The 23469-nt window shown below is 36.2% G+C and overlaps 2 protein-coding genes across 2 annotated transcripts; one reads left to right on the forward strand and one right to left on the reverse strand.

Annotated features, from left to right (window-relative positions):
* Positions 1–5214: 5214 nt before the first annotated feature.
* On the forward strand, positions 5215–15425 carry DYNAP (dynactin associated protein; the record flags this gene model as incomplete). Its single annotated transcript, XM_082667130.1, has 2 exons — positions 5215–5271; positions 15252–15425. The coding sequence occupies 2 exons, from the start codon at positions 5215–5217 to the stop codon at positions 15423–15425; spliced, it is 231 nt and encodes a 76-aa protein (XP_082523256.1).
* On the reverse strand, positions 7580–9091 carry LOC309831329 (protein POF1B; the record flags this gene model as incomplete). Its single annotated transcript, XM_082668445.1, has 1 exon — positions 7580–9091. The coding sequence occupies one exon, from the start codon at positions 9089–9091 to the stop codon at positions 7580–7582; it is 1512 nt and encodes a 503-aa protein (XP_082524571.1).
* Positions 15426–23469: the final 8044 nt, after the last annotated feature.

Genomic DNA, 23469 nt, shown 5'->3' on the forward strand with positions numbered 1-23469 from the left:
AAAAATTTAAAATTTGACCACACTAAGTGTTAGTACTTATGAAAAAGTGGGAATACAACTATGGGAGTGAACATTCATATGACCTTGGATACAATTTTGGGAATATATGGTATAATGAAAAAACATACACTTGATGATCCAGGAATTTCACTCTTAATTATACATCTAGAGACATTTTAATGAATGCTCCCAAAAAGGCATATACTAGAATATTCATAGCATCATTGTTTATGATAGTAAAAGAAATGGAACCAAACTCAATTTCTATAAATTATTAATAGATTAAAAACTGTGATGTATTCAATCAATGAAATGCTATAATATATTAAAAACAAATAAAATGGAGTTACAATTGTCAGTGTAGATGAAGCTTACAAATGTAATCTGGCCAAAAAAAGTACCCCATATTGTGAAAACATAAAGTATAATAGGTTTCATATAAAATTTAAAGCATGCAGGGCTTCCCTGGTGGCGCAGTGGTTGAGAGTCCGCCTGCCGATGCAGGGGACACGGGTTCGTGCCCCGGTCCGGGAAGATCCCACATGCCGCGGAGCGGCTGGGCCCGTGAGCCATGGCCACTGAGCCTGCGCATCTGGAGCCTGTGCTCCGCAGCGGGAGAGGCCACAACAGTGAGAGGCCCGCGTACCGCAAAAAAAAAAAAAAGCCAGTTATATATACATTGCTATATTTAAAATAGATAACCAACAAGGACCTACTGTATAGCACAAGGAACTCCACTCAATATTCTATAATAACCTAAATGGGAAAAGAATTTGAAAAAGATTAGGTACCTGTATATGTATAACTGAATCACTTTGCTGTATACCTGAAACTAACACAACGTTGTTAATCAACTATACTTCAGTATAAAGGAAAATTAAAATGCCAGTTATGAGTCAGCCTACTAACTGAAGTCTTTATGAAGTAGTTTCTCAGATCAGTTAAGAATAAGGAAAGACACATTAGTTGTCTTTAAAAAATTGAAAATTTCTACAAGCCTTTAGTCCCTCATATGAAGTGCTTGGGTGAGGTGTGCTTTATAAATGAGATTTTCTTTTAATTCTATAAAAGTAATACAATACATATGCTGTGTATTACACAAGACATGCAGCAGGATTGTGGTGGTAATCTGCAATAGACTTTCATATTTTTATAATTAAACATATAAATAATCATGTTAAATTTATTAAAGGCTAAAAGTAGCTTTATTAGTTCGAATTAATTTTTGCTGCCAAGTAAATTTGTGCTAAAAGTACAAATAATTTTTGGTCTTCGAAGCCTTTTGGATTTTGGAATTATACATCAGGGATCACAGACCCATATTCTGAAGAAAAAAATGGTTTCATTTTGGGTGTCTCCAGATACAGCAGGTCCAGAATGTAAATCAGCTGAAGGAACGAGAAAATGTTGGGGTTAATAGAAAAAAGAATTTTCAGACAGTTAAGGTCCCCCTAAAATGAACTACTAGTCCCTAGAAAAGTCATGAATTCCCAGTTACTGTGATCAAACAGAGGTGAATTATGTAATTGCCCTTTATTCTGTAGAACCTGATAGACTTACCATTACGGAACCAATTTCCAGACATACAAAAAACACATATCTTTAAATAAATAAAAAAAGACCCTTCCCTTTGCTTAAATAAAATATTACATTTTAAACACATTTGAAAGTTAAAATCAAAGCCAAACATTCAATAAACAAAGAATAGAGTGTAAGCAGGGTTCTTGTCTGACTCAGCCAATGCTGTGCGGCTATCATGGCTTGATACATGCCACGGGAATGTTAGGTGCTCAATAAACAGTGGGGAATAAATTAATGAAAGACCATGTTCTGTCAGTATAAACATATTTAAAATTTGTAAGTACACTTTAAATTTGTAATTAGGAAATTCAATAATATGCATCAAAACATGTTTTTCCTCCTGAAGTTTCTATTTTAAGTATGGCTATTTATTGTAATCCCATTGTGTTACTGAAATACTTTTTAATTACTTTTTATTTAGTGAAGGAACATCTGCTGTTGGAATTGGTTCAGCTTTGTAAAAAATATAATAAAGAACACTCTGATAGTGTTATGATAACCATATATAAAATACAATTACAGAATGCTGCAGTATTTATTTTTTATTTTTATTTTTTTAAATTTTACTTTTAATAATTACTTTTAATAATTCATCGAATCTCTTTATTAGATGAATGAAAAATAACTTTTTTCCCCCAAGACTGGCCAGCTACCAAAGAATTCTCTCAACTACCTGTTAGCCAACAAAATCTTCAGATTTCTTTTTGACTGTAAATCCTGCTCAAGACAAAGATCTTATTTATTTATTTATTATTATTTTTAACATCCTTATTGGAGTATAATTGCTTTACAATGTTGTGTTAAGTTTCTCCTGTACAGCAAAGTGAATCAGCTATGTGTATACATATATCCCCATATCCCCTCCCTCTTGTGTCTCCCTCCACCCTCCCTATCCCACCCCTCTAGGTGGTCACAAAGCACTGATATGATCTCCCTGTGCTATGCGGCTGCTTCCCACTAGCTATCTATTTTACATTTGGTAGTGTATACATGTCACTACCACTCTCTCACTTCGTCCCAGCTTACCCTTCCCCTTATCTGTGTCCTCAAGTCCATTCTCTACGTCTACGTCTTTATTCCTGTCCTGCCCCTAGGTTCTTCAGAACCTTTTTTTTTTTTTTCAGATTCCATATACATATGTTAGCATATGGTATTTGTTTTTCTCTTTCTGACTTACTTCACTCGTATGACAGACTCTAGTGACAGACTCTAGGTCCATCCACCTCACTACAAATAGTTCAATTTCATTTCTTTTTATGGCTGAGTAATATTCCATCGTATACATGTGCCACATCTTCTTTATCCATTCATCTGTTGATGGACACTTAGGTTGCTTCCATGTCTCAGCTATTGTAAATAGAGCTTCAGTGAACATTGTGGTACATGACTCTTTTTGAAATATGGTTTTCTCTGGGTATATGCCCAGTAGTGGGATTGCTGGGTCGTATGGTAATTCTATTTTTAGTTTTTTAAGGAACCTCCATACTGTTCTCCATAATGGCTGTATATTCCCACCAACAGTGCAAGAGGGTTCCCTTTTCTCCACACCCTCTCCAGCATTTGTTGTTTGTAGATTTTTTGATGTTGGCCATTCTGACTGGTGTGAGACTGGTGGCCATTCTGACTGGTGATACCTCACTGTAGTTTTGATTTGCATTTCTCTAGTGATGTTGAGCATCCTTTCATGTGTTTGTTGGCAATCTGTATATCTTCTTTGGAGAAATGTCTATTTAGGTCTTCTGCCCATTTTTGGATTGGGTTGTTTGTTTTTTTGATATTAAGCTGCATGAGCAGCTTGTATATTTTGGAGATTAATCTTTAAGAAAAAGATCTTTCATAAGAGATTGTGACAAGACAATGAAAGATACCCATGCCCTCTGTTTATTAGAACAATCCAGGTATGTTCAGTTTTTTATTTTTTCTGTTGACCTTCAGGTTGAAGTACTCACAAGAATTGTCAATAATACATGCTGAAGTATTGTTCTTTGCCAAATAAAGAAAATTCTGATTTTCACATGGTAAATTTAGCCACAGAGCAATGTGTTGTTTAATTTTGTTGCTATTTTTAAAAATTTAATATTTTCTTCCAAAGTATAGAAGAAGACTTGTGACTGAGACTTCCGTTGCGGAGCACAGGCTCCGGACGCGCAGACTCAGCGGCCATGGCTCACGGGCCCAGCCGCTCCGCGGCATGTGGGATCTTCCCGGACCGGGGCACGAACCCGTGTCCCCTGCATCGGCAGGCGGACTCTCAACCACTGCGCCACCAGGGAAACCCAAGAAGTCCTGTGGCTGAGTCTTTTGATTGCTAGGTCAATTAGAGATTGTGAGCAGGAGACTCAGTGCTGGAATGAAGTTTCCCTCTTTATACTATTGATAAAATGGGTGGGTGCTGTCAAAAATGATGAAGTTTTACTTATACCATGACTATGTTGCTCCAGTACCAAATTGAAATAAATGTCTCTACAGAATAAAAATATAGTAATATTTTAAAGCAAATTAAGTAAAATTTATACCACATGTTTGATAATTACATCATTCTGATCTTCAAATAAATCACTTTATTAGAAGGGCATGCTTAATATTATTGATACCTTCAACCTATGCCTGTCCCTTGAAGCCCATGGCCATAACAATGACATCACTGGTTTTGTTTCAACAGGAGTAAAAGTAAGTCATCATGTTTTTACTCCTTTTGAGGACAAATCCCTTCCCAGCTTTTCAATTATTTGGCAGTTTTTCTATGTTATTTATGTTCTAAGGCTTGAGACTATGCCATTTCAGTTGATCCAGTAAGACTCATTAAACTGATGGTGTTAAATACACTTAGAAGAGAAATTTCAGAGGATCAAACTTTTGGAAAAAAAATTCAGTATCTAAAAGTGTCAGATACAAAGAGGTCTGTTTTATTTGCTACTGAACTTTTTGCACTAGAAAATTCCTGGCACTTTTTAGAAACACAATGTTCTCAATTGTTGAGTTAATAGATCTATAAAAGAGTTAATCCTTTTTCAATCTGAGACAAACTAGATTTCTTGACCAAAAAATGTTTTCCTCAAGATTTTCAATATTTCATCACTCCTTTGGCATTATTGCCTAGAAAATTGATTCTAATGGTTTTTATATGCATGTGAATTACTGATGAACTAAGTAGACTTCCAGGCACCAACCTTGAGACTGAAAAGATGAAGCCGCTCTAAGGCCATGGATGTTCGCAGGGCTGAGAAGGCATTCAATGGGTAGAGAGAAAACAATGACAAACTTCTACCTCATTTTTTCTTAGGTTGGTCCTAAATTAGAAGGCAGGTGTCTGAAAGATGGTGCCAAAAGGAAGAAGAGGAAGAACTGTGTAAGATTTTCAGAATCCCTTTGTGTCAGGGAGATTGTGGAGGGGGTAGTCACAGTAGCTCTCAGAAGCAGTATTTCTTGTGTCTTTCTCTCATTAATACCTCATTTCCTTCTCTAAGGTGGATCCTGTTTTAGTGGATAATTATTTATTATTCACACCGGCACTGATGTAGCAGAGTTGATTTTCCACCATTTTAATTATTTCTCAGGGCTGCAGATATAAAGGGCAATGCACGAATTGAAAAATATTTTTGGAGTTCAGCTTGTAGCACTGAAAGCTCAAGAATGGACAGAAAGCATGGAAAATATGTGGTGAATATTGAACACTCTGAAAACCCAGCAGTGAGTATTGTTGCTGTAGTTTAATATTTGCCTATATTGCAGTCTATCAGCATTTAACAGCAATCTAATCTTTTTACTGCAATATAGTTAATGTCATAATTTTGCATTCTTCTCCAAAAGGAAGAGTAGCCAGGTACTAATTTTTTCCTTCAACATTTCATGATATATTCTGCTCTATTATACTTTAGAAGTTATTTACTTATATACAGCATGACCACGTGATATAAAATAAACAAAACTTTCAATATTCACCATCTTGTAAACATAAAGCTCCAAAGATGACTTTGGTTTAGTTTTGAAATTATATTTTTACAATTTCATTCTTAGATTTTATATATAATTTCTAAACCTGTCAAAACTCACATTTCTAAATATGTTGGAAATCCAGAAAAATCCCTGAAAGATATCCTCTGAAAATCCCTACCTTGAATGAAAATACGATCGTTCTATTTTAAAATCTTTTACACCAAGAATCAAGTCTTCACTATATAGTTATAAGAGGTCTCTTTAATACCAGAACAAAGGATAGAAATGTGCTAAAAATTGAAATGGTAAGTTAAAATTCACGCTGGAAGAATAAAGACAATATTTTGCCTTTGCAATTTGGAGCTGTGACAATCGGCCTGTATTAATCACCTACAAAATAAGCCAAAGAAGATCAGCTCCTGTTGTTCAGTAAGTGTTAGTTGAATAAGAGAATCCCACAGAGGATTCCTGGTTTACTGAAAGAAAAGGGGTTTGTCCCTCTGAGTCATCATACAAAGGACCCTCCTGAGGCTGTTCTCTTTGTCATTTGTCTCTGAATTTGACACTCTATAATTGGATCTTCGGGATGATGGAATATTCAGATGGAAAAAAAGAAATCCCTTTAGCCAAGTATTCATCATCTTGATAGTTTCTCTAGATAGCAACAAACTTGAAGATGTTTACAAATACTATCTTAAGCACATTTTACAGCATATGTCTGCATAGCTGACAATATTTCAATTACCATGGATAGTTAAGGCATAGTAATAAAAATATTTTTCTCTTAAGACCAAATTCAATAATAGAATTAAAAAATGAATTGAAAATCACAAAAGGGAAATAAATTTTGGTGTATTGTTTTTCTGTTGGGATATATGAGAACTTAATCCTTATAAAGTTAGGGGAAAATCTTATAGACCTTTCCTTGGTAACTATTGTTGCTGTACTCCAGTTGCCTATGGCCATTATTAGCTAAGGCTGACTCTCTGATTAAACGTTATTCACAGCTCTCCAACTATTCCAGTTTTGTATAGAGGCTTTCCTGTACTAAGTCAGAAGAACCCTGACCCAGCAAAGATTATTACTTGAGTTACAATATTACCCTGAAGCTGAGCCTAGTTCACAGGTTCTCCACCCTTGGTGTAAATGCCACCCATCATCTTCCTTCTTTGAAAGGGTTGGGATTCCACCAATGCCAGAAAATTCTGGAAAACTGGTCTGGTGAGTGAGTTTTGCTTTGTTTACCAAGCACATTATAATATCCAAGTTCTTCAAAATATCCAGGTTCTTCAGCCACAGGCAAACTGAATAATAACTAAAGCAACAAAATCAGTACTTAGGAAAATAAGCAAGGTTGTTATTAAAGGTAAGTCCAACTTTGCTCAGGTTTACCTAGTGAATAACATGGACTTTGTTTAATCTTATTCAATAAAAGTAGAGATATTTTCTTTATTTCTTTGATATAACACTTATAGAAAAATCTAACTTAGTGAACTCTTTACTGCCAAGAGTATTCCATCTTGTCTATATTTAATAACAATCATTTAGTTTTGATATTGTTTTTTTTTTTTTTTTTACCATGCACTAAACTGTTGTTTTTAATTCAATAGTATTGCTTTTTGTTGTTGTTAAAACACAGTATTTACTCTTGTAGCTAAATTGCACATCTAATATCATAGAAAAATCTTCTAATGGAATAACTTGTAAAATCTCTACCCCAACAAAGTTAATTCAGTGTCTAGGAAGCACCCTATTGAAAAATAGTGGATTAAGTCCTACAGTGCCTGTAATTGAGTTTTAAAAGTGGTGTCCCTTGTAAAGCAATTATACTCCAATAAAGATGTTAAAAAAAAAGTGGTGTGTTGCTATACTGAATACAAAAATGTGATAGAAAGGATTCAGGCTTTATAAATGTTTGGAGAAACTCTCATCTGTATATCTAATTAATTCCATTAGACTTCCTGGGTAGTAGCTTGGTTCAAAATATTGATTGGCTTTAGTTATGGAAAAATAACAAAGTACTAATGAAGACAAAAAAATTTCCTTTGAGTTGGAGATTCATTCACGGACAAGTCCATTTGTCTTCTATTTTCTCAATCACAATAGTCTGTGTGTCACTACCTGGTGGTATATATTCATAGTCATCATACAGGAGGCCTAAGATAGGATATTGTGACCTGTACTTTCTAGTGGTAATAGTTGTCCTTCCACCACTGGAGGGTTGGTTATGAGATGAATATATTTCTTGTCTCAACTTCGAGAGTTCCTCCGATTGATGCTTTATAAGGGAATCCTTCTCTTCTAGCAAGCTTGTCAGTTCATGAATCTTGAATTGGAAGTCACTGCAACTTCCTTCTCTTCTTGAAACATCTTTTTGGAACTGATTTAATTGAGTCCTTAGTTTGCAGATCTCTCTATCTTTCTCCATTCTTAAGCTTTTTACCATCTCCATGTAATGGTTGCCAATCTCAGCCATTTTAGCCTGCAGCATCGGGCCTGTGCAAGTCTCTGAGAGCTGCACTCTAAGATTTTTATTCTCTTGCTCTAAATTACGCTTACAGTATTCCAGTTCTTTTAGTTTATATTCTATGTCTGATAGTGTATGCTGAAGAGAAAGATTGTTTTCTTCCAATGCTTGGCATTTTGAGGTTGAGTCTTGAAGTCCTTGCTGCTGCTGGCGATTATTTGCTCTCACTGATGCTAAGAGTTCTTCATACTCTTTTATTTGAGTTTCTTTGAATGCCAAGTCTTTCTCAAGTCTTATCTTGTCATTTTCCAGTGATGTCAAGTCATTCTGAAGATTTCCAAGCTCCTCCCGTATGTTGCTGAATGTGGACAGCACTAGCCGGAGTGATTTATCAGACATACCCCTCATCTGCAGAATATAGCGAATTTGCTGTTTTGTAAATTCTGACAATCCTTTAGGAATCAACGATTCAGTGTCTTCTGACTCATCTGTAGACTCAAAGTCCTGTTTGCTTCCTCCAATTCTCTGCAAATGTTCTAATAAGCAGTGATATAGATTTGTATTTTTATGGCATAGATCAGCAAGCAACTCTCCAAAATACTTGGGGTCCAATTTTTCAGGGCCATCATCCTGAATTATCACCGGATCCGTATTTAGCTTCTCCACTTTTCTTATGGTTTTTTCATAAATAACATTATTTCCTGGAAAGAAATGGCCTCCTCTTAGGAATGGCGACAGTGGTTCCTGTTCAGGATTTTGCACTACATATTGCCTAATAGTGGTCTGCGGATATGTAGTGACTTTCACTGTTGGAGAATGGAGTTCCTGGGAATGGTCGCTCCAAAGCAAGCTTTGGTAGGAGGAGGCAGTTTTGAGAGGGGAGCACACTTCCCGTGAGCCGATGGGGTCCAAGGCCTCAACCACCTTGTTCATGGGCCCACTGTAGGTCCTCACTCGCTCATACACTACATTTTTTTCTGGAGGCTGCTGGGCTTGTCTTGACTGATGGTAGCAGCGGTAATGCTGGGGCTGGCACTGCAGCACTTCTGGGGATTGCTGAGTCCCACAGCTGCTGCTGCTCATCTCACTCCAATAGTTTGAGCTCATTATCTTCTCAGTGGTCACCAAGGTACTCCCCAGATGCTCTCCCTGAGCAACAGCAGAAGCAGGTCTCTTGATATTGTTAATGATAGTTCCCAGTAGACCAATGACTCTTTACAATTCTAGTCTGACAGTTTTATGGAACTCATTGGTTGATGGGTCAGCAATTTTTATAGCTATTTAGTAATGGGTTTTAAATCAACATGGTAGGAGACAACTAGTATTTGTAGCAGGAGGAATAAAAACATTAATACTATATTAATGATAACAATAGCTAATACTTATTGAATGCATACTATATGCCAGACATCACTCTAACCCTTTTCATTAATCATGAATCCTCACAGCAAATCTATAAGTGTGGGTAGTCCTGGTAACCCTTTTTTTTTTTGAGAATAAGCAAGAAGTGGCAGAGATGCCCCTGACCCACAGAAAACTTATATTATTATCCTATGAGATGAAGACCCCCAGACAATCCTATATTATTTTTGAGATTTGACAAAACATTTTGCCCAGATACATAAATTCCTGAACTTCCTGCTCTGCCATTTTATCTTTTTCTTTCTCCTCTTTTAATGCACCTCTCCCCCCAGATCTTTCCCACTGAACTCACTCATTTTCAATCTTTATTACCCCCTTTTCTCAACAATGTTTAGCAATTACTGTATTTATTTAAATAATTATACACAAATATCTGTTTTCCTCTCTGTTATATTAGCATACAAACTCCCTAAGCGTAGAGACTTTTGTTGTTGTTGGGAACAGTTTTTACACTGCTCTGTGTCCAAGAGGAACCCAGCAAAGACATATCACAAACTGGACAAAAGACTCATCTTCTGTGTTCTTGTGACAGGCTTGCAAGTTCCATTGAGTAGAGCATGATGTGAGTTATGCAAAGGAATCTCTTTGTCTGAGAATTTTTCACTAGTTTAGTGTAGTATAGTATACACTATATTAATATATTATTGTAGTTTAACATAATAACATGCCATATATAGTTTAGTAGAGTGGAAATTACACTGGCCTTACCGCTGGAATGTCTGGGCACCAGTGCTTGCTCTTGGGTCATCATGAGATAATAATAGTACTACTATTACCACTACCAATAATAATAATAATAACTTCAACTCTTTTTGCTTTGATAGTCTCATTTCCAAAATGACCTGAACAGGTTGTACCTGATAAGCTGCAAGAACTTTTTCAGCTCTAACATTCTATTCCTTATATGAATTGATATTTCCTAATATATGCTCCACTGACAGCATCTTGCCACATAAGGGTATTTAATACATGCTTGTAATATGATAGAGAAGATGGATTATATACATTCCTGATCTGGAACATTGATAACTTACAAAAATTAGTCAAAATGTACCATAGAATAACCTGTCTAGATTTTTTTGTCTTCAGAAGATAAGAAAACATTAATTTCTTTTAAAAGTTTCATTGTTATCTCTTTTAAAATTCACAGTCTTGCTTATTTTTTTTTTAATTTTTTGCGGTACATGGGCCTCTCACTGCTGTGGCCTCTCCCGCTGCGGAGCACAGGCTCTGGACGCACAGGCTCAGTGGCCATGGCTCACGGGCCCAGCCGCTCCGCGGCATGTGGGATCCTCCCGGACCGGGGCACGAACCCGTGTCCCCTGCATCGGCAGGCGGACTCTCAACCACTGTGCCACCAGGGAAGTCCAGTCTTGCTTATTTTTGACTGAAGTGTTTAATTTTAGAAATTCAACACCACTGCTTCCTATTCACTTAACGCTTCCAGTCATGTGTTCAAATGACCAAGAGGCTCCACCTTCAAGTGACATAACTGGTGATGTCCCTTCCAACTTAACTGGGGTCTGCATGAACCCAAGAGTCCTTGCACACTCAGAATGACAACACACAGACTTATCCCGCGCACAGGTAACGTTTGGTATAGCAGCTTTTACCCAGGTTGGAATGTGCTCTATATGGGGATGTATATGGTCTAGTCTTTCCCAGGAAGTGCATTTAATTGTTTAATTCACCTACATTCATGTTAAGCATTTGCTGTGTTCTCAGTATAATTATAAGTCACTATGAGGTAATCTACTAGAAGGAGAGTATTTGATCGTCTCTGTTTTCAAGAGCTAATGTTCTTTGAGCACTGGGGACTCAAATATTCTCATAGATAGAGAACATGTATGAAAATAAAAGGAATAAATGTAAGGTACAAATGCAAGTTTGGGGAGGGGCAGGGGAGCAAATATGTCAGCAATGTAAACATTAATTCACTAATTAGACTCTGATGAGACACTGGGTCATACTTGAAACTTCAGGGGTCCTACTCTATTGTGATCACCTTATTTTCTTATACTGTTCCAGCCTCTGAATCTGTATGTGACACTTTCTACAGCTCTCTTGGTTCTGACCTCTGGTGCATATAACCTTGACATAGAACCCTGCCTCCATTCTCCGGATTTTCTCCCCTAGCTTTGAAGACTAGATTTAGCTCTCCTTGGTTCTTGATCTTGTCTGTTGGCTGAATGAACTTTACCTCAGGACTGTATCCCTATATCTTCAGCCCTAGTGTAGAAACTTGACATTGACTATAAATTACTTACTCTGCTTGGCAGTTTGGTTGGGTTACCCTGACTCTGGAATCCCTATCCTCTGTTGCTTAATCTTGCTGTGGAGGTTCAGTAGAAAGAGTCTGAGCTTTGTTACTTGATTCTGGATAAAATATACAAACTATTGATACTGTTGCTAGGTCAATGTGAAAGAATAAATGAGTTAAAATGGGTGGAGACAGAAAATGTTTCTACTTGTTTGCAGAGGTAAAAAGCAGAACTGAAAGAGGTCTTAGATAACATATAATCTGGTGGTTCTTAACCCTAGCTGCATATTATAATCATCCAGGGATTGTTTAAGAAATACTGATGGCTGAGCCCCACCCTAGATCAGTTAAATTAGAAACTCTGGGAGCGAGGCCCATGTATCAATAGTTTTTAAAAGCTTCAGGTGAACTTAATGTGCAACTAATGATCAGACTATCTGATCTAGTCCCATTCCATCATTTAACAATCAAGGAAAATGTGGCCCAGGAAATTTAAGAGATTTTGCAAAACCCACATAGCTTTTGCCAGAAGTGGCTGAAATAGGAGGAGAGCTTAGGTGTCTTATTGTCTGGCTATGTGCACTTTATTTCACTAAGCTGCTCTTTTATAATATTTTCTTAAGGCAGTATTATAGCTCCTCCCAGATGTGCATAAGTCTTTTGCCACATTCCTTTCTTGAGACTCCTTTGTATTGCCTTCAATATAGGTAAAGAAGATGATATTTTTTCCTAGGTCTAACTTGGTCTTAGTGGCCCTTATTTCCTTGGCCTTGTGGACCTCGTCCTCATTCTGCTTCTGCTGCCTTGGAACTGCCACCATTTGCACAAAATCCTGACCTTTCAACATATACCACAGCCCATATTTTGCAACATTTAAGACCTGCTCTATTCTGTCTGGAAGGCACGAGTGTTGTAGTTGTATTCCATTCTTCGAGGGTCTTGCTGTCATCCAAATGATAATGAAATCATTAATCATAATGGACGATTGAAAATTTATGTAGGTGTCACAGTGCCAGGAACTCTGCAAACATTGTCTTATTTTCCCTCTCATCATTGGGAAGCTTCTGGGAGTTCTTTTCATTGTGCACTTTCAGGTATTTTAAGCCTTCGAAGGATATAAGGCACTCAGGTAAATTCTCTGTGTCTCCCTAGTCATCCTAGGTCCCAGGCAGCTACTTAGATGCTGGATGATAGGAAGTTAAAAGGATTGTTACCAGGAGTTGATTCATCACTTGGTGTCAGTATTTCTTAAAGGTTTAGGAATACGCTAAGAACAATTTTGAAAAACCTCACAGTGTATCATTCCTCTCCTGATAACACAATCACTGACTGATACTCAGGTATGTATTGGGGCAAAAATAGGTGCATGAGGAGAACTTGCTGTGTTGAAGGTGAACCATGCAGCCTTCTGCCTGGTGAATGGAGGTTGGGAAAGGCATTCCCAATCAGCAGAACTGTTTGTGCCAAAGTCTTACCTTAGAAGTAAGCATGGTGCATTGAAGAAACAGTGGAGGCCAGTGTGGCCCTGGGCTATTGCAATCGTCCAGGACAGAGATAAAGGAAGCTTGGACTAAAGTGGTATCAACAGAGATAAAGTCACTAACATTGGGAGATGTTTAGCAGATAAAGTTAAAAGACCTTGGGAATAGATTGGGAGATTTCAAGGATAATCCCTTTGTTCCACTTTATGAAATTGAATCAAATGGATAGTAGTGCCATTTAGTGAGATGTGGAACCTGGCCAGGTTTCCCTAGCAAGATCATGACTTTGGGTTTGGACACAGTGAGACAACTCTGAGGCAACTGAGATGTGCTGTTGTGTAAGCATTTGAGGGCTAGAGGGGAGGGCTGGATTGGAGATAAACTTGAGAGTCATTTGCATGCAGATGGTGGTTAAATCTGGCCCACTGCTTATTTTTGTAAATAAAACTTTATTGGAACACAGCCATGCTCATTTGTTTACTCACTGTCTATCGCTGCTTTAACACTATAATGGCAGATTGGTACAGTTATGACAGAATCTGTATGGCTCACAAAGCTGAAAATATTTACTGTCTGGCCCTTTACAGAAAAAATTTGCTAACCCTAGACCTAGTGTGAAAAAAGACAAGGGCCAAAGAATGTCAAGCAAAGGGAGCAGATGGTTCAAGAGAGAAGAGGAATGATCTTCAGTGGCAAATGCTACTGAGGGCTTAAGTAAGATGAGGGCTAAAATACATCAATTAGATTTTAGTGAATGCATGTCATTGGTGACTCTGTTAAGAGGTGTTTCAGAGGCATGGCAGAAGCAGACGCCAGACTGGATTAGGTTGAAGAGTGTGCAGATGGAGACGGTGCATTTAGACAACTCAGGAAATTTCATTTGCCAAATATAAAGAGAAGTAGCTAGATGGGCATTTGAAACCCGTGGGAGATTTTCTTGTTTAAGATGGGAGAGATTTGAGTGTGTTTAAACGTTGAAAGGAAGAAGTCATTTAAGGGGAAAATGGTGAAGTATTCAGTCCTGGAGGAAGGATAAACAAAAAAGTTGCTGAGGAGGTCAGAGGGGTTGGGATCCAAAGACAGATTGGCAGGTCAGCTTCAGGCAGAAGGAGGGATAGAATCTTTTGTGTCACTCAGGGAAAGAAGAGAGTGGACTTGCAGGTTTGGTACCTAGTGGGGGTTTGAAAGAGTTTCCATTTGATGGTTTCAAGTTTCTGGATGAAGTAGAAAGGAAGTAGAGTCATTTGATAGGAATGAGGAGGGACAATTTGTGTGTGAGAGTTGGTGGATGGAGGTTACAGGTATAAAGAGAGGGAAGAAGATTAAGGAAGTATTTTGAAAATGAGAGCATATCTTAATCAGAGAACTATAATAGGATGGTAGAGCAGTACAGAAAATCCATCTGAGGATGGTGGTCATACATTTATATTGAGTCTGATCTGCCCAGGTGCATGACTTTCCCCAACAGTGCGACTGTTCAAGGGAAGCTCCGGAATAAGAAGTCACTTGTTTGCCAACTGGAAAAACGGAGAAGAGGGAAGTGCAAGAGATTTTAGGGAGTTAGTAAGTATATTGAAATAATGGGCCTTGGAACAAATGGTGGATATGGAGAGATGTGAGTGAAGCCAGGGCTGCTGGGCTGGATGTTTTAATAAAACTAAAGAAACGTTGTTACAGGAATAATTGAACAAACAAGCTGGAAGGAGAGGACATGGTGGTTAGAGCACAGGATTCTTGAAGAAGTGATTCTGGAAGTGGAGCAGGTTGGGGTAATGACAATATCCAGGGGAAATTTGGGTGTATGGCAGAGAATTTACTATTAAAGTTTTGTTCTGCTTATGTGAAAAAACAAAAGGCCCCATATTCACCATTGGAAAATAGAATAAAAGAAGATGAGATATAGGCAGATTTTTATCTCTTCTAATGTTAGAGAAAGCATGCAGTTACTTCCATCGGGATAAAAATGTGGACTTTAAATTTCTTGAGAGATATATAGGGATTCAATGATGTTAATGCACCTGGTTATAAATAACACAAAAGAGATCATAAACGACAAGCATTTTTATCTTTCACTACTGATATTTTTTATTTACACTCTTCTTAGATGAAAGAAAATTGCTACAATAACTGGTCTCTGTGGAAAGTCTTTTTGGCTTGTCTCTTAGCCTGTGTGATAACGACAGCAATTGGCATACTTATAATAAGCTTGATGAATAATAGGGGAAATTACAAATCTTCCATTGTTTTCCAGCTATCCCCAAAGTCTGGGAGCCTATGATTATTATTCCTTGGACCACCTCTACTACTTCTCAACCTACAGTGACCACCAGGTCAACAGAACTGACAGCTACAACCACTTAAACAGAATTTACTATCTCTGCCTTGTCCACTGAACCTACAACCACAACAACCACAACCATCGGTTCACCTGAACCTGCAACCTCAGCGGCCATGACCATCGCTTCACCTGAACCTGCAACCTCAGCGGCCATGACCATCGCTTCACCTGAACCTGCAACCGCAGCAGCCACGATCACAACTTCAAGTGAAACCACAGCTGCCTCTGCTACACCAGAACCTTAAACTACAACTACTGTAACTTTCACTTAGCTTACAAAACCTATGGTCATCACTCTCCTTCAACAATCTGTAATCTCCACCTATTTCTCTGAACCTGCAACTGCAATGCCACCATTATCACTTTAATCTACTAGAACTACCACCAATCATCAAAATGTTCTCTTCTATGGCAAGTTAACGTTTAGTTATTTTCACTACAAATTAACCTACAACTATCTTCCCTCACTGGCTCTTTCCTCAAATTGTAGCTACCTCTTCAATGGCTGAGTCTATATCCACTGCTATTGCTACATTATACCTATAGGAGCTACCATGATGCCATTTGAAGAAAGGTAAACGTCAACACTTAGGTCTTCCAAAACTATTAAAAATGTTTGTTTTTTTTTAAGAGCTGTACACCTGAAACCAACACAACATTGTAAATCAACTATACTTAAATTAAAATTCTAAAAAAACAACTGAACATTGAAGCTATAAGAACCTTCTTTTTTTCTATATTTCAAAATAATATAATTTCATATAGAAAAAGTAACCCAATTTGTTCATTTAGAATATCTTTAAGACATTTTATATAAAATCTTAATGGCAAAATTAGCCATTTAGAATTTTTTCAAAGATTTTTTTTTTTAATGTGGACCATTTTTAAAGTCTGTATTGAACTTGTTACAATATTGCTTCTGTTTTATGTTTTGGTTTTTTGGCCCAGAGGCATGTGGGATCTTAGCTCCCTGACCAGGGATCAAACCTGCACCCACTGAATTGGAAGGGGGAGTCTTAACCACTGGACTGCCAGGGAAGTCCCCAAACCATTTAGATTTTAATATGTAATGATTTCAGTTCAGAGCATTGCATTCCTCTGCAGACAAATTACACACATAAAGAACACATTTTATACTGGGGAGATTTAAATTTATGTAGAGAAAAAATTTTAATTTATAATAATTGTTTCCTTTATAGTGAAGCTTGTTGTGTTCAATTTTTCTTTAGATTTTAATTACCTTTTAAACAACCATACTTTATTTACTTTAATATTTGTGGATTTAAAATAGAGATTCAAAGTGCATTTGAATCTCTATTTTAAAATTAAATGATTAATTTTCTGCAATCTTGTAAAGCAATTAATTAAAGACTTGTCTTAAGTCCCAACTATGTGCTTAAGTACAGAAGATACAGAAGAAGAAAACAGCAATGCAGATTAAGTAGTAAATTCATTAATTTAGACTCTTAATTTTGAATTCTTAATAATTCTAGAAGATTTAAATAAGTTGATGATACTCCGGACTTACTAAATCAGGATCTTTAGACTGGAACTGGTAATCTATAATTTAAAAAACTTTATATGGGCTTCCCTTGTGGCGCAGTGGTTGAGAGTCCGCCTGCCGATGCAGGGGACACGGGTTCGTGCCCCGGTCCGGGAAGATCCCACATGCCGCGGAGTGGCTGGGCCCGTGAGCCATGGCCACTGAGCCTGCGTGTCCGGAGCCTGTGCTCTGCAACGGGAGAGGCCACAACAGTGAGAGGCCCGCGTACCGCAAAAAAAAAAAAAAAGAAATAAAAAAACAAACGGGAAAAAAAACCTGTTGGAAAAATATTTACAACACTGAGGGTAGAAAAATCATTGGTATCTTGATACATAAAATGTTCACTGGAAAGAAGAACACTGACCCATAATAGTTAGACAGTCATAGAACATAAATATGAATAAACATAAATACAAATATGAGTAAGCACATATATGATAGTTTGTAAATATGACTATTGAATAATATTTAAATGGTTATTAATGTGTTTAATTTCAGAGCTATAAAACAAAGGAAATGACTACACACACACACACACACACACACACACACACACACACACACACACATTCTTTTTCCTGACCTGAAAACAAAGACTGAGGAAACGGTCAAAATGTTCAAAGCAGGGAGAACACAGTAAGTAAGATGGTCTTGTGACACTGTTAGTGATAGTGTAACCTGGTACAATTGTCTTCATCAATTTGACAGCAATTTTTTTATCAAGAGCTTTTGATCTACTCAATTCCACTTTTTTTGAGGGGGGGTTTATTTTTTATTTCTATATTTAAAAATTTTTATTTGAATTTTTATTTATTTATTTATTTTTATTGGGGTATAGTTGTTTTACAATGTTGTGTTAGTTTCTATTGTACAGTGAAGTGGAGTTCCCTGTGCTATATAGCAGGTTCTCATTAGTTATCTACTTTATACATATTAGTGCCACTTTTAAATTGCCACCTAAAGAAACAATGCAAAATTTTGAAAAAATATTTTAAAAAATAATTATTGTATTGACTATTATGTCTGCAAAATAGAAACAATCTAAATACTTAAGGATGGAAGCATGGTTAAGTAAACTATCTTACTTTTTGTGTAACTGACTGTTGTACAACCAACAAAACACATTAAAATGAATTAAAAAAATGACTATCCATAGATATACATTGAAAAGTGTCTGGGAGGAACCAAAACAATTTAAACAGTTGGGTAAGTGATGATTTTCTTTAAATTTTCTGAATTATCTTCAAAATAGGTTTATATTACTCTTCTAATTGGAAAAAGGTATATGAAGTCAGATGTTTCATAAACTAATGAAAAAATGATAAGAGAAACAGACAGTAAATTAGGGGCAGTGAGTAATGGAAACTAAAGTTAATGAATTTAAAGTGAAATAATGAAGCATCCTATATGGACACTTCTTTTATTTTTAATTTTCAAATAGTGGTCATAGAATATTGTTATAAAACTGAGATACAAAAGAAATCCAAAAGATCGTAGGTGAATCCAATCACATATGGTACCTCCTATCTTATTTACATCAGAGTATCTGGCTACTAAGTGATTTGTCTATTAGATTCATGTCTGAAGAATCAATTTTCTGGTTCTACGTGGGATTTTGACTTAGATTAGGGATTGAATTTCTGCTCTGCAGCAACTGTTGGTTTTGCAACCTGAAGAACACTTCTTAAACTCTTTGAGTCTTAGTTTCCTCATCTGTAATATGGACATAATACTTTCCCATAGAGCAATTTTGAAGATTAAAGTGGTTTATGTACCTATCATTGTCCCGACAAATAAGTGTTTGTTTTTATTAGTATGAGAAATATGCTTTCACGAAGAAGCATTGAATTATAGGTGTGTGTATATATATATATAATATTAGTAAGTATGAGTATTCCACTCAATGCCAGAATTATTAATATTTATGTTAACATAATTGTTAGTATGTATATATACTTATACACAAGTACATGGTATATATATTTTGATATATATAAATATATTATGGTTAATATTTATATATATTGGGTTGGCAAAAACGTTCATTTAGGTTTTTCCATAACATCTTATGGAAAAACCCAAACAAACTTTTGGGCCAACGAAATATTTGTTTACATAATTGCTAGTATTTTGGTATATATGTACATTTATATACATATACATGTTATCGACAGTTGACCCTTGAACAACAGGTTTGAACTGCATGGGTCCACTTATATGAGAATTTTGTCAATAAATACGTACAACAGTGTTACACTACCTATGGTTGATTGGATGCACAGATGTGGAACCACAGGTAAGGAGGGCTGACTGTAAAGTTATATGAAGATTTTTGACTGCAGGGTGTCAGTGCCCCTAACCTATGCATTGTTCAAGGGTCAACTGTATATATGTTTTACTATATATTTATGTAATAAAACTTCATTTATTCTAGGGTGTTTTAACTTCTATTGTTTTGATGTATCAATTTTTTTCTTACTCTACTGGGCTTCTAGATAACTTTCTAAAAATCCTACATTTTGCTATTTGAGATTCCATAAGCAAGCCAAATATTGATCTTCCTTTCTTTTGATTTCTAGATGATCTCCAGGGCCAAGAGGAAGCACAAATGGTCCCAATATCCATGCTCTCTGGGCAACATGTTTCATTTCTTTGTACTATTTTGAACTGCTTTGAATAGTTGACATTTCTGGGATTCACAATTGGCTCCATAATTGTGACATATGGATAAACTTCCCATTTCAGAGATATTTACAACAGAACCCAGAAACATAATCTCTTCAGTTCTTCTAAGGATTCTGAATAATTATCTCTTCTTCTTTTTTCTTTGTGGGTAAAGCAAAGGAAGCCCAAGAAATGTCACCAGAAATCAATACTTAGGTTGACTGCTATGCTCTAATGCCTTATGATCGTGGCTGGGAACCAGCATTCAGTAGCTGGGAAAGGGACACGACCCTATGCTCTTGCCACCTTCTCCCAAGAACAATGATTCAATCTTTGATGGTCAAGGTGGAGATCAAACTTGAAGGACTTAAGGCATGAGAACTTAGATCAGTCCATAAATTTTATGGTTCAGGTTCAAGTTCAAGGACTGATAAGAATTAATATACTTCCAGAATCAGCAAACAGAGCAGACGATGCACATGAGCTGATACAAAAAAAATGTGTCACCCCAGTGCCAACCGTGTTTCCTACTGAGAGGTGCCAAAGTTCAGCGGTCTCAGCACCTTTTATGAAGTGAAGAGCTAAGACCCCAGGAAGCCATTTAGGCTGGTGTTGAAAGAGTAGACAATCATCAAGCAAAATCAGACCTAATTACCTTAAAGCAAGTGTATTTTTTTTTTTTTGCAAGGCCACAAGTATGGTAACTAGTTTATTTCATGTTTTACTTCTTATTGTGCCATCAGGCCTTGAAACTAAAGGTGTCAGTGAATCAAGCCTAACCAAGAGGCAAATGGGCCTTCCAAATTATTTGTCAAATGGTTGCTGTGAACACAGAAGAGAGAGAGAGTTGAAAAAAATTTCAAAATGACTCGTGTAACATGAATTTTATTAGAGCTGGCCAATGTATTTTGATAAGTACTTATTTTTAGCATGTGGTTGATATTTATTAAATAAACACCCATGTTATCATACTCAGGACAAAAACAGAGCACTTCCAGAATCCCCAGAGACCTTCAATGTGGTATTCAGCCCCAATTCTGCTTTTCTCCTTCCCCTGAGAGGTAACCACCACTATCACAAGTTTTACGTTAAATATTTCTTTGCTTTTTAAAATAGATGTTTCAAATTTGCATTTGTCTGATGTTTTCTTATTATTTGAGTGAGATTATACATTTTTGGGAAAAATACCTAGAAGATATATATCTTATATCAAGGAGTTCATGATGTCAGTATGTCATATTACTGGTGATGTTGGCCTTGATCACTTGGTTAAGGTAGCTTCTACTGGATTTCTCCACTGTAAAGTTGCTGTCTTTTCCTCTGTAGTTAATAAATATCTTGGGGAGGTAAAAAATAAAATAAAATAGATGTTTCACTTACATATATATCTCCAAACAAGATTGTTTGGTTTTAATGTCTCTGTTATTTTTCCGACTACATTGTATTTGTGAGGTTCATGCATTTGATATGTTTAACAATAGTTCGTTCATTTCTTTGGTGAAAGTATTTCACTGTATAAATATAATGCAATTTACTTATCTATTCTGCTGTTGATGTATATTTGGGTTGTTTTTTAAACTGACTAATAATGTTACTATGAACATTTCTGTTTGTGTGTGGGTGCATGAGTGTGTGTGTGTGTGTGTGTGTGTGTGTGTGTGTGTGTGTATATATCTGTGTATTTCCCTTGGGAACATACTAGGAGTGGAATTGCTTCATCATAGCTCATAAGTATCTTCAAGTTTACTAGATAATGTCAAATGCTTTCCAAGTCATCTTACCAATTTATATAACTGCCAGCCGCATATTTATTTAGAACTTCATTAATGATTTACTCAATAAGATTTCATAAGTTTTCCATTAAAAGTATTGCACCTCTATTAGTAGATTTATTTCTAGATGCTTGAAAATTTCTTTTCAATATCTCTTTAAGTTTTTAGTTTTCTGAATATTTGTTGATGATACACAAAAATTTGAAATAATCACTTATACAAATAGAAAATACTTCCTTAAATTATTTTTGTATACTGATTTGTATCCACGAATCTTGCTAAACTCTTACTTATTCTAATAGGTTGCTTGTGGATTCTTTGGATTTCTATGTTTACAGTCCTGCTATATGCAAATAAGAGCATCTTTCTTCCTTATATAATGGACTTCTTATTTTATTGCCCTGGTTGGCACCTTCAGTACACTACTGAGGAGCAAGAATCATAGTGGACTCTTGTCTTGCCACCTTTTCTTCTCTCCATTTTACATCTCAACCCTTTTGACTGAGATTCCTTTCCTTCTGCATTTCTACCCTTTGCATTTCTTTCAGTGAATGCCTGCTGGTGAAAAACTTAGCCAAACTGTGTTTAACTAAAAAATGATCTTACTTTTACTCTTTACTTGATAGCTATTCTTGCTGAGCATAGAATCCTAACTTGCCAGTGATTGTTTTTCAGTATATTGAAGATCAATTTAATTGTCTTTTGACTTTCACTTTTGCTTTAGAGAGGTCGTTGTAATAAAATGTAATAGCTACGTTTTTTTAAAAAGGTAGGAAGCCAGGTTCCTGATGCTAAGTTTTCCAGGTACTTTGTCTTATTATTTGCTGCTCTAAGATTTATACTACCACTGAGAAGTTTGAATTATAAGTTGAAGATCCCAAGTTCTCCAACCATTACATAATAGTGGACTCAGAAACAATCAGAGCAACACAGGATTAATGAAACAGGATTTGTTTTGGCCATAAGGCAAAAAAAAAAAAAAAAAAAGAAGAAGAAAAAAACAACTAACAGTGATTTAAAGCATAAGTCATCTATTGTTTTCTTAATGGGAAGTTCAGAGATTTGGAATTCAGTTACATAACATTTTTTTGTGAATACAATATTACACACAGGAAGACATGTCTGCTCTTGAACTAAGATATATGTAAGTCTATTAATGGTTTGGAAAATTCATGTCACTAACTACTGCCTCCCTACCGAAAGTTGGCCTATACGAAATGCATGACGAAAAAATATCTTAAAGTCATTTTTTCTCTATTCTATACTGCTTGCCACTTTGCTAAAGGGTCAGACTGCATCAGCTCTCAGATTGTTGTGAAACATCACCTCACTTTTGCAGGCTCTATCAGGTACACTTTTCCTAGTGCAAAGTGGAAAAGTACCAAAGATGGTTTTTCTTTTCTAGTTCCTGCACATCTAAAAGATCCGTATTCATCAGAAACAGTGACAAAATAATTCAATCTAAAGCAAGATACAATGTGCTAAGAAGCAGACAAGATTTACCGTGGATAATCCTTGATTTGTGTACTTAAGAGTTACTGAGGTGCACTTATTTCCTATTTTTATCTTTAATTCTAGCTGAAGCTATTTTAATGTTTTCTTTCCCCTTGTCTATCTCAGTAGAGCCACTGACTTTCATACAGAAGATTTTACTCACCATTCATGCACATTTATCATGATCCAATCATCTTAATATTGTCTTATTTTAGACAGTTTTGAAATTAGTCATCACCATAATCCCTCTATTTAGCCACAGAATTTTACAATATCCATAATCAAGGAGTGGCTTTGTAGGCTTTTTAGAAGCAAAAACTAAATTCCTAACCTGTGAGAAATCAAGTTTCAGTGATTTTAAGTAAGTTTTGTGAAATAAGGAAGGCAAAGGTTTACATCTGCTCAGAATCCTAGACTCTTAAAGTTGAGATAGTTTTCTGCAGGTCATTTTGGGAAGGGAGCAAATTTTTCTATTTACATTTTCCCAACTAACATAAATTGTGTACTTCTG

Source organism: Grampus griseus (assembly GCF_964374135.1).
Source record: "Grampus griseus genome assembly, chromosome: 12".
NCBI classification, from domain to species: Eukaryota; Metazoa; Chordata; class Mammalia; order Artiodactyla; family Delphinidae; genus Grampus; species Grampus griseus.